This window comes from Schistocerca piceifrons, chromosome 1 (assembly GCF_021461385.2).
Source record: "Schistocerca piceifrons isolate TAMUIC-IGC-003096 chromosome 1, iqSchPice1.1, whole genome shotgun sequence".
NCBI classification, from domain to species: Eukaryota; Metazoa; Arthropoda; class Insecta; order Orthoptera; family Acrididae; genus Schistocerca; species Schistocerca piceifrons.
This window is the reverse complement of record NC_060138.1, coordinates 268,086,503-268,098,854: the sequence shown is the minus strand read 5'-3', so window position 1 is coordinate 268,098,854 and position 12,352 is coordinate 268,086,503. Positions and strand designations below refer to the sequence as shown.

The following is a 12,352-nucleotide window of genomic DNA, read 5'->3' as shown; positions in this document are numbered from 1 at the left end:
AGTTACTTAACACGTTATGAACCAACGCTATGATCTTATTGCAAGATAGTACGATCGTAGACTTCGTTCAGATGTTCACTTATGGCCCCTGTTGTTACGTTGTACAAGTTAAGCGATATCTCTCTTTCTCTTGTTTCATTATTTTAAAGAAACTGTAGTCAGAAAGCGTTACGGTAGCATTTCTTGTGGCAAAACTTTAGGTAGAGGAGGCATTTTTTTTATCCAGGGCATGTTTCAGGATATATATCTGCACGTAATCCGAATTTAATAGAAGCATCACTAGCTTACAGTGTGCACTGGCAGTGCTGTATTTTGCGCTTCCTAAGGGCAAATACTGCCCATTAATTCTGTCTCATAATTTATCGGGATAGAATTAATTATTCAAAAATTTTAAACATTGGCCTTTATTTTCTCAAGTGAACACATATGTACAAACATGTAATAAAATATTTCGAAGATAACACATAGAGCCTATTTACATCAGCCATTTTGGGTTTTTTCCCTTGTAAGTAACAAATGACGTGGAAAACAGGTTTACTTTTCCACTTCGAGAGAAGTTTTTCATTGTTAAAAAGTATTTGAATGAACATTTCCTCCTCTACTTCTGATCTTATTTGTGCATAGTGTAGGATTTTCCTTTGTCCTGACACTGTGTAGCCATATTGACTTTTCGCTTTCAGGCATTTGGCTTCTTTTGCGGAAGAACGAACACACGAAGAATATTCAAGGCCACATCATGGACGCTTCACAAAGGTTCATGTTGACTTGACAAGCAATAAAATAGAGATTGAGAAGCCTCAGAAGTACAAAATGAAGAAGTTTAACTTGCGTGAGCTTGGAGGCAATAGGTTAACTTACGCTGTTAAGAGACGACCCCACCATCCCCACACCAGTGTCAACGTCAAAACTTACTACCTCAGAATCCTTTGCGTTGACGTTCTTTCCGTTCCGTCTAAGTGAATACTGTCATTTGAAAAGCATTGTGTGATATTTTGGCGTTCCGTTACGTGGCATGACGTCCACTGTGAGCGGATCTTTATGTGTATCGCACCCCAGTTTAGCAAACTGTGCGGTGGTTTGCGAACAAATGTATGACCTTACATTTTCATACAAGATGCGCATCAACTTTCTTCATATACTGCACATAATCTTGTTGTACCTCACTGAAATCATTCCTCATTCTCCAAAAAAACCGTTATTATTATGTCACCCTGATCCCAAAAGACAATCGACATTTGTTTCTCCGTGGACTGGACAATTTTTTATTCTTTCTCCTTCGTCGAAATACGACTCCGTCAATTTCTTTTGTGACTTATGTCGAACGAGAGGTGTACGCCTCGTTTGGATCACAATCTTTGCTAAATTTCCACACGTTTTTGAAAGCACTGCGGAAGGTTGGTGGGTGCTGTTTCCTACCTGTTCAAGTCGAATCGGTTAACAATCGCGCTACCTAAATTTTGCAAACTTTTGAGCAAACAGTTTACCTTTACCACTAATTGCCCTGCGTTTAACAATGGAAAGCTTCATACTTCCTCAGCTCATACCAGAAACGTCTGAAAAGTTGGAACTGATGTGACAAATCAACTAACAAGAGTATTCGTAATCCTCGCATGAACACAAACCGTTTTCACCTGCAGCAGATCAGGAAGTCTCTCAGAGTCCGTTGTATAGCAATACTGACCGCTTTCTCAAACACGTGTTACCACTTCCTTCACTTTCAGCATACAGGAATTATTTCAGAGTCTTTTGTTTAGCAATACTGACGATTTTCTCAAACAACTAAGTGTTACTACATGTTGAGAGAACGTACTGATATTTACACACACTGTGGAAGACGAGGTCTGACATTATTACTTTGAGGATAACAGCGATCCGATGTTTGACAATATGTGAAAACAAAAATAGTCTATGATCGCACATTTTAGTTTTATACAATGACCTGCTGCGATCTATACGATAACGATCAGACTGAGTGTCCCCTTCAAGTTATTAAAAGAGACAAATAAAATTTATAGTGATGGCTGGCATCGTCACATAGCATGAAAACATGATAAAATTATAATAAACCCTCATGCCCCGTTCTGTAGGGCTGTGTTAGCACGCTATCATGTACTTTAAGATTGCGCATACTATTTGTTTAGGTGGATTAGTGGTTAGTAATGCATGGGTGCCGACTACCTGCAAGTATACCGCAAGTACAGTAATATTACAGCTTGTTTCAAGAAACGCTGTGCAACGTTACGTGCAAGCAAGCCCTCTTTCTGGCAATTACGCCACCGTGTTCGCTGCTGAGCCGTAAAATAACGTCACACAGCGATATACATTTCGCTGCTTTTGCCTTTACGGTCGCAGTACACTTGTCAGGGCAGAATGTTCATGGGAAGTTACACAATTTGAAAACTGAAGCGGAAAATTGAACTGACCGACTCTTCCAACTCTGCTTCTAAACAATTAGACAGTTACGAAGATATAAATGTATTTTACATCGCAAAAAGAATAATTTTATTTATTTTTTGAAAGAGATAAAATGAAACGTTGCGTAATGGACAGCTGTTGCAGGCTGGTGGGGGAGTGACACGACCCCTGACTCTGACCGCCACGATACCCTTCCTGCTGTACCAGACTGGCATGTTCTGCGTCTTCGGGCAGATGGTAACCGACCAGGTAAGTGCTGCGTTTAACCATACTGATTGTTTCCTGTTTCATCACTGACTATTCTGATATCGATATTAAAGAGTAATTTGATGCATGTAACCGCCGCTAAAGTGATAGCAACACCATGGAATGGAAACGCAATACAGCGTATGAAAGGGTTCTTTTATAACGCTTTACGCCTGGGCAGGGGTTGTAGAGATACGGTTTATTACGTTACAAAACTTTCGCTGTCATACGCCTTTGGCACTAATAGTTAGAGTTTTTGTATCATGTTCAATGGCAAGAACGATAGCGGTATTCAAGAAAGTGATATAATTACAAACAATGAAATCAGCGATATAAAGAATATTTTGTCAGGAAGACATCAACTGGCGTTATCGCCAAACTTCTGTATTGGGTAGTCTGGTATGACAAATATACGCGGATTGCAAATTGGGAAGATTAGCAATTTTAAACAAACTACACCATCAGAACTGAAGACATTGTTTGCATTTGATGTAATTTTTGGAACTCTAAAATTTCGTAGAGTTTGAATGTATTGGGACACGGCGTGGAAAATGCAGTTATATTTTGACACAATGTACAGAGGCAGGTAGTTTCAACCGAGCACCTTGTTAACAACATGGATATACAAGCTCACAATAACGACAAGTCTTATAAAGTTCGAATTGTATGTGTATACCGTCCTGCGTAACACAAGTCCTGAGTTACCAGCAGAGAAAGAGTTAGCAGTTCATGAGGCAATGATCCCATTTACAGGGAAGCTGTCTGTGAAACAGTACGTGGAGGACAAACCAACTTCACAATATATTAAAATATACGCTGTCTCTTGTTGTTCACGCCGGCCGGAGTGGCCACAACATTCGTGAGTGTTCTGGAATGTTCCACAATGATATGTGACCTTCCGAGGCGTCCCCGAACATTCTGGAATGTGTGTGATGTCCTTAGCTTAGTTAGGTTGAAGTAGTTCTCAGTTCTAGGGGACTGATGACCTCAGAAGTTAAGTCCCACAGTGCTCAGAGCCATTTGAACCATTTTTTGTTGTTCACTAATCACACTTAATGGCTTCAATGATTCCACTTCATTGTGATGAGATTAAAAATACAAGTAATATTTCTGTGAAACATCTACTGGTTATCGTTTACTTTGTGTTGTCTGACAAGTAGAATCATAACCACACATTGCTTTCTGCAACTAAAACACTTCCGACTGATAACGTATAGTGAAATAAACGGGCTTTTGGGTTGCAGAAAATCATAAGCACATTCTTACAACAGCTGGTTTAGGGAAAGTAACTTATGTCATTAGATTTGAACCTACAGGTTAATTTTAACATACTTAATAAATCAATTCCCCATACTTCCTCTAGAGTAATAGGCTACCTGTTTACATGATTTTGCAATCATCACATTGATTACCTGATTCAGGTGTGCTTAGACGGACACACTACTTTAACTTTCTTTCGACTCTTTAGTTCGTGCTAAGTAGATGAGTGATCTCTTACCTTTTACACTCTCGTGATTATTCAAATATCCTTCCTGTGTGACGCTGCAGTCATCTCAGTCTGCTTTAAAACACATATAAAAGGCTCACCTCTTAGACGTTTAGCCACAGGGTTCTTACAGAAATCGACACGATCCCTTTCTTCTTTATATATTCACCTGTCAGTTCAGTTAATCGATTTTTCATCCTTTCATGATGTACCCCCATTACATGTATATTATCATAGAACAGTACCATTGCTAAAGGACCAAAGAGAGCACCATTCGTCGTCAGCATCAATATTATTTAGATAACTCGCCTAGCAGCTTTGTTTTTCCAGGGTTTATCACGGCTTGGAGAATTTCAATGAATCGCGTTCTGTGTGTGAAGTTCTATTCCGTATCCTTATTATGCTGTTGCCCGTTGCCCCCGTTATTAATCGCTGGTGCTCTTTATTCAGTACTCTATAATGCACTAGTGGTCGATAAGACATTAAACCCTTTACCCAAAGTCCATGGAAGTGGGTAAATGTCCCTCCATTATCTGGCCAAGACTAACATTTTGTTTTTACAAACCTTTTGATCTGGCAATCCGATTCCAGCTTTTACTTTAGTTCTTGGCTTACACCCCTCCCGTGAATACTATCTGTCGAAGTTCATCCATATATTCCTCAAACCGCCAGTGGCAAAACAGGTGACCTAAATAGTGGCACTGTCATGCTGGGACACGATAAACTTGTCATTTTGTCGCGGAACAGCATCCCTATGACGACGGATAGTCACAAAGTTCTAATAATCATCTCCAAAAAATTGTCAAATAAGTAATTGTTTGCCGGCCGGGGTGGCCGAGCGGTTCTAGGCGCTACAGTCTGGAACCGCGCTACCGCTACGGTCGCAGGTTCGAATCCTACCTCGGGCATGGATGTGTGTGATGTCCTTAAGTTAGTTAGGTTTAAGTAGTTCTAAGTTCTAGGGGACTGATGACCTTAGAAGTTAAGTCCCATAGTGAAAAAAAAATTTTTTTTTTTGTTTGATTCTCAGGACATGTCTACAATACTTGTAGATCCTGAAGTCCCCGTTCCAGAGTTTTCTTGCCAACCGTACACCCACTCATAGAACGAGCTGGAATATGGCACGTGACGAAGAGAATAGTCACGCATACATTATCTTTTCCGGATTCTCCAGCAGTACCTCCATTCTGTTTCAGAGTGAGGAACTGCTGATCTCTGCATTCAGATGCGGATGGAACGAGAGTGACGCCCGTTTTAGACGCAGCCTGCTGATCTTCATGGCGATGGTGAATCGACCTCTGGAGATCACTGTTGGGAAAACCTGCAAACTCTCCAGAGAGATGTTCCTGCAGGTCGGTAAGAATGTGTCTTTCTTCTAGAAGAAATGAAGACAATTGTATAACGCATGTCAGCTACTTTTCTCCGTAGACTTAATGTCGTCTGAACCTACTTTTGACACTTATTAGACATTACTACAGACTTACATTACCTTTCACTTTAAAAATGGAAAGGTTGCTTGAAGTAGTCTGAAATTATGATTGGTGCCAAGTTTCTGGTCCGAACTGAGTAAAACCTCCAGTTCTCAGAGTTTAGGTTGAAAAAAAAAAATATTTCGTTTGAATAGCTAACGAAACTTCATAATTCTAGCATACTGAATCGATGCAGACAGCTATTATTTCAAAATTTTCGGAATCACTCGAAATTGCGCTTTCAGCATAAAATGTCAGATATTGTTACCACATAAGAATATTCTAAGGCTAAGGATGAAACTAGTGAATATTTCTTTGCATCGAAGAATTACAATCATTAAACGCTGTTGATACTACCTGCTACTCTGAAAATCGTATGACCACTGGTATTAATATGCTACAGCATTGTGGATTGCGCCTCGTGTATGTAGAGCTGAACTGGAGAAAGATGGAGAGCCCACGTTCACCAGATATTACCACACATTTAAAAACACAGACATTAATAAGTTTTCCATATAGCAGTGTCAGAAAACAAGAGTGACAAACAGAATTTCATAGAAAATTTTTATAGCAGTTCATGTATACACAGCTGCGGCAGTAAATTTTAATCCATCCATAAAGCTACACAGGCCTATTTAACAACAAAAAAACAAAGAAATAGTGCTTTCTGATGATTTAAGTGTAGAATTAATTGTGTTTTCTTGTTAAAGTATGTAGTAAAAAATACTACTACTCCATTTCATCCCTATTGTATACTTTCAAAGGGCTGCTAATTAAACCAAAATAGCCACTGATAACATGTTTATAGATAAGTCAAAATGATCAAAATAATTATAAAAACAACCGTATTTGTACTCAGTGGGTGGCCTCTTAGAACATGCTATACCAATTCTTATGTCAAATCTTAGTACTGATGAGGATATAAATTCTATAAACCTGAATTCAGTGAGGTAGACGATAAACAAAAATTCGTTACTTAAGAAATAAAATAATCTTGTAATGCAAGAGGGACTTCTGTCTGTCAATCAGAAACAGCTTTGAAGTTGATGCTATAGCTCTTTACGAATCACACTTCAAAAATACTGAAGAACGTAAACTTTAAAGAAAGTAATATATACTTAACTATAAAAAGATTCCAAATCAAGTAAAAAATGAAGAGTGTGCGATACAGTGGAGGAGGAGACTGATAGGAGGAGGAGCAGACATCTATGTGAGTAACTGATGCAATGGTAACAGGTGTGTGCAGTATAGAAAAACTTCATAGCTGATATGGAGCAGATGGGGTTACTAGATTCAATAAATGCTGTGTTGAAATTCCTCCAACCAGCTATTCCAAAACACTTCTACCATATTAATACTATGCTCACTACACCAGAAGAAGTCATGTTCACCATAAAATATTTAAAATAAAAATAATCTTGTAATTGCAGTAAAATATCAAGGAAGTTAGTGAAAGAATTATGTTCTGAGTATAGTGGCGTATTACCAGCTGGATGCAATAACTGAAGCTGAGCACCTCTTTAAGAAGAAATAACCAAGTGCTATCAAACATCCATTCGATTCACTTTTGAAACCATCCTATAATATTTTAGACAAATAATATACTTTTAAAATTACATATTTCATTTCCAAGAGATCTCAATACTGAGATGCCTGTTTGTGCATGCAGCAAGAATATCCTTCTCTCATTAGGGAGTAAATTGCTAGTTACAGATATATTATACCTCTGTCAAAAGCATTTGACTATACAAATCACAATATGTTTTTAAGTGTAATACTGTAATATTATGGCATCATTGAAATTTATGAATAATGGTTCAAGTCAACGAAAAAGGGGTGTCACTAAGAAAGAACTCTAAATTAAGCTATTAGTAAACTATCACTTAACTAAGAACTTAATACAAGCTGTGTCTTACAAGGTTTCATCCTTTTTTTATCATGCGGGTATTAATAACCTTTGTCAGTAACATCACCAGATTCAAAATCTGTTTCATTGAAGATTAAACAAACAATGTGACAAATAGGAAATCAATTACAGTCTTAGAAACAGCTGTTAACGAAATTTTCATGAACATTAATGAAAGGGTTATAACCAATTCTTTGTCATAAAAACTCGAAAAGACACATTACAGATAGTTAATTCTTTCTACCAAGCATATACTTAATGTATAATAATAAGCACATAGAATAGGTTGATAGTGTCAAATTTTTGGTATTTAATAATATATTTAGTTGGGAGGTGCATAGCAAAATCTATGGAACATCTAAAGGAACATTTATTTACAACATGGTATTTGTCAGATATAAATGATACAAAAATAAACCTTCACTGCATAATGTCATACAAGCTCATATTTTGGGCTAATTCATTAAGTCCACGTTCACAGGTGCATAATACAACTAATGTTTTATGTGAATTCAAGAGTGTTCTGCATATAGGTGCTCCAGAAACTATGAATAATAAGTGCAGCTTGCCAGTGTATTTATTCCTTAATGAAATTAAATGATTACCTTTTTTCCTAACTGACAACTCAGTTGATGCAATCAGTGCTAGAAATAAATACTAAAAGTCATACACTTGGCTCCTGAGAGGTGTCCATTATTTAGGAACACTCATGTACAGTATCACACTAGCAGCCATCTAAAGTTGGGCTTACAATGCATAAAATTTAAGAGAAATGTAAACAATTTATTGACAGTGAAATCTTTCTCCTACATAAAGCACTTATTAGTAGAACCGACTGGTGTATAAATTACTAATAATATTAAGCAATGTGAGTATTACATTAAATGTGAATTTTGCACATCTTCATCGTAGTAAGCTGACTGTGAAAGCAAGTATTGAATACACTGCATTATATTGGATGGAAAAAATATGTTTGTTTATAATTAAATAAATCTTCTGCTACCAGTCACGATTTTTTCTTTGTTTTACTATTCGCACGACGCGTTTCGAGAAATAATTGCCATTTTCAAGTACGTTTTTTGTGTGTATTAAGCCATTTCTTTTGATGTTGTCAGTGTGTGTGAGTCTGCTTCATTTCGTTGACTATTACTGTAATACATAAGAAACACGCGATTTTTTAGTTGGGTATCAATTCTTTTTGTGAGGTTAGTGGCTAAAATTTAGAAGAATTTGTACTTACAGTTTTCTAATGGTCCATTTGTGTAGAGTCTCACACACACTTAACACCACACACAACTTGTTGTACACTTAACACATCGAAAATATCTTATACAAACAAAACAGTTACAAAAATCTTCTTACAGGTAGTCCACAGAGGTAACATTATAGGTCTTCCACAAATTATGATCTGCTTTTGTACAGAGGTTATTTATCTTAACAATTTGGCTCACGAATTAGTTATATTGATTTTACAATTGTGCTTATTTCCATGTTTTGCTATTTTTATTTAAGTATATTATCGAAACATCTGAAGATAGTCACTGATTCACTTTCAAGCTTTTCATTTAATATTTTATCTTCATATTTTCTGTAATGTGAATATATCTCCAGTTCTTCAAGCAAATCCATTTTATGTCCTTTATTTAGTCGGTGGAGTACTTTGACATTTTGCTCTATTTTTCCAAATGGGTGTCCTGTATTATGTATGTGTGTTGCTATTGCGGATGTAGTGTGTTTGTTGTGTGTTTATGCTCTAATGTGCTCTGTGTACCTGGTGTTGATATTTCAGCCTGTTTGTACTATGTAGAACTTGGAGCATTCCTGCAATGTTACCTTATATATTCCAGAGTCTAAATATGGATCATGATTACACTTTATATTATGTATTAGTTTTTGCTGTAGTTTATTAGATGTAGAAAACCCAATTTTTACTCTGTGATATTTGAAAATATTTGCAATCTTCTGTAATACATTGCCTATGTATGGAATGCTAGACATACATTTGCTTTTCTCTTTTTCTTCTGTGGTGCAGTTTGTACCTTGGTTTTTCTTCACTTTGTCTAAGATAGTGTCAACCATGGAAGCATTGTAACCATTGGCAATATCAATCTTTTTCACTGTGTTTATTTCTTGTTGCATATTTTCTTGGTTCAATGGTATTTTTGTTGCCCTATGCAGCATTGACCTGTATGCTGCCTGTTTATGGATATTTGGCTGACATGAGGTTGCAGGGATTGTGGTGTCATTCATTGTGTTTTTCCTATAAATTTTGAATGTGCATGTGTTGTTGTGTCTTGTAATATTTAGGTCAAGAAAGTTGATACTTCTATTTTGCTCATGTTCCACTGTAAATTTGATTTTCTCATTTAGATTATTGAAATGGTAAGGAATGTCTTTGAAGTCTTTGGTATCCCCTTTCACTAACAGTAGTGTGTCATCTACATATCTCCTATAAAATTCTATTTTCTTTAGGCAAGGTTCTTGGCTGTCAAATAATTTTTGTTCTAAGTGGTTTATGTTTATGTCAGCTATGGTACCGGATATACATGATCCCATTGCTAGGCCATCTGGTTGCTTATAAATGTTGTCATTAAAGGTAAAGTAGTTGTAACTTAGGGTTAGCTGTAGGAGTTCCATAAATTCGACAATCTCTGTGTATGAAAGATTCTTGTGTTGCATAAGGTTCTTTTGTATTACTGTTAGAGCTTCTTGTATGGGTATGTTTAAATAAAGGTTGGTGATGTCAAGTGATATAAACTGTGCATCTTGGGGGAGCTTTCTGATTCTTAGTTCTTTGGCTAGAATCATGCTGTTTTTTTATGGAATGTGTTGTTTCATATCTATAATTTTTCATCAGTATGTTATTCAGTTTTTGTGACAGTTTGTATGCTGGGCTATTTATAGAGTTGACCACAGGATGTATCGGGTTTCCATTTTTGTGTATTTTTGGGTGTGCTCTTAGGCGTGGTGCTTTTGGATTCATACATGTAAGGTATTTCTTTTCAGTTTCTGTCGACAGGAAATGTGTGTTCTTTAATTGCTCCTTAATTTTACTTTGAAATTGTTTGGTTGGGTCTTTTTCAATGTGTTGAATATTATTAGCAGCAAAAAATTCATTTGTTTTGTCTATGTGTTCTTTTTCTTTCATCACAACTAATGTATTACTTTTGTCTGACTTTACAAATATGGATTGGTTGTTTTTCAGTTTATTATTTATAGATTTTAAAGTTTTTGTATCATTTATTGTATATTTAGATCTAAACTTATCTTTATTCATTTCTTTCTCAAGAAGCTTGGTTACTTTGTGACCTATTGCTGCTTTTGTATTTGAATTTAATTTTGCAGCATCTGCTGCACTTTTAGTTGCAGCTATAACATGTTTCAGTGTATGGTTGTTGAGGTTAGGTTTTACATTAGATTTTAGTCCTTTTTCGAGTAGATCGTTTTCTCTTTGGTTGAACTATGTCTGTGTTGTTCACCAATCTACTGTAAAAAGTGTGTGTGCTTTTGTCAGTTACCTCAAGATTGGATCTCTTATCTTCTTTGGATGTCAAGGTCTGTAGTTTCTCCCCCACTATGTAGCTATGGAACGAAATTCTTATCTAACTATCTGTATATAATCTACTTATCTATCATATGACATTTCGAGAAGAACTGTGGGGTTTTCGAATCATAGCGTTTTGATATCAAGTTTATGAAGCAGAGAGCGGTATACTTCGCCTTCTAATTACATTTATTCAATTTTCTGTTATGTATGTTTTTTTACATTCTCTGCATTCTTGTTCAATGCTTTAATTAAATTTTATCAGTAACAAACAGACTACATTCCACTGAATAGATACAGTAATATTGAAAAATTAAGACAAAGAGCTAGTGACGATCTTCCAGCATGTGAGGGTCAAAGAAGTTTTAATGAACATATGTAGATTTTCATATGCCACCTGCAACTTTTATCTGAAACCTTTTGCTGTATCTCTTCTCCATCTCTAGTTATTTCCTTGACAGAAGTGAAGGCAGACATTTTTGTGGTTGTCCTCCGTTGAGATCCTCAAAATTGCTAAGTCCTTAAACCATCTTCGAGAAAGTGCACTAACTCATTATTTCTTCTACAGGTGCTGAACGGATCATACACATTGTTCAACATGTTTTATCAAGTTCATAGTACTTCGTGAAATATTGGCACTGGCTATGTTCTAGAAGGAGTCACCTCTTCAGTTCATAATCCAGTAAACCACTGCAATCCCACGACAAACCACGACTATAAATTCGTTGTAGTTGGAAATATATTTCATGCTTCACTGGTATATGTACTTCACTCGATGTAATGATGTCCAGACAAATATCTGAAATTAAGTTTTATAATCAGTAACAGGAAATTAAATACATTTTGAAAAAGCTCATTCATGTTAAGTTCTTTGGGTCATGAAATAAGTTACCAAATCTTAATTTTAAATGTGTATGTTTGTAGCACATACCTTTTGTTATTATTAGTTGTCCATAATGATGAATTTGGCGCAGTTGTACTTTCATAGATAATAAATGTAATTACAAGATATGGAACGAATATAAAAATCATAACTGGAAGTTCATTTAAGAGCAGAAATATCTTCTCCCGTATGGTCCAGAATTGACACACTTTCCTCGGGGTCTGTTAGTTGCTTGACAATGAAAGCTGTTATTTTGTCGAATAAGTTCAACACAGCAAAGAGTCTCCCGCTCTCTTTTTCCATCCTGACACCGATATTATCAGTCAAGTTTGGTCCTACACTTATTGAATGTAAGGTGAGGGCGAACATGGGAACTCTGGATATCCGTCCTGGGCAAGATCCT

The 12,352-nt window shown here is 36.3% G+C and overlaps 1 protein-coding gene across 1 annotated transcript in view; it reads left to right on the top strand.

Annotated features, from left to right (window-relative positions):
• Positions 1–11,769, top strand: part of LOC124713666 (putative odorant receptor 19b) — a 32,530-nt gene extending 20,761 nt beyond the window's left edge. Inside the window, exons 3-5 of the mRNA XM_047242965.1 lie at positions 2,551–2,664; positions 5,344–5,499; positions 11,635–11,769. Of these exons, the coding sequence (XP_047098921.1) occupies positions 2,551–2,664; positions 5,344–5,499; positions 11,635–11,694 (330 nt within the window). The 3' untranslated portion in view covers positions 11,695–11,769. The remainder of the gene's footprint in view (positions 1–2,550; positions 2,665–5,343; positions 5,500–11,634) is intronic.
• Positions 11,770–12,352: the final 583 nt, after the last annotated feature.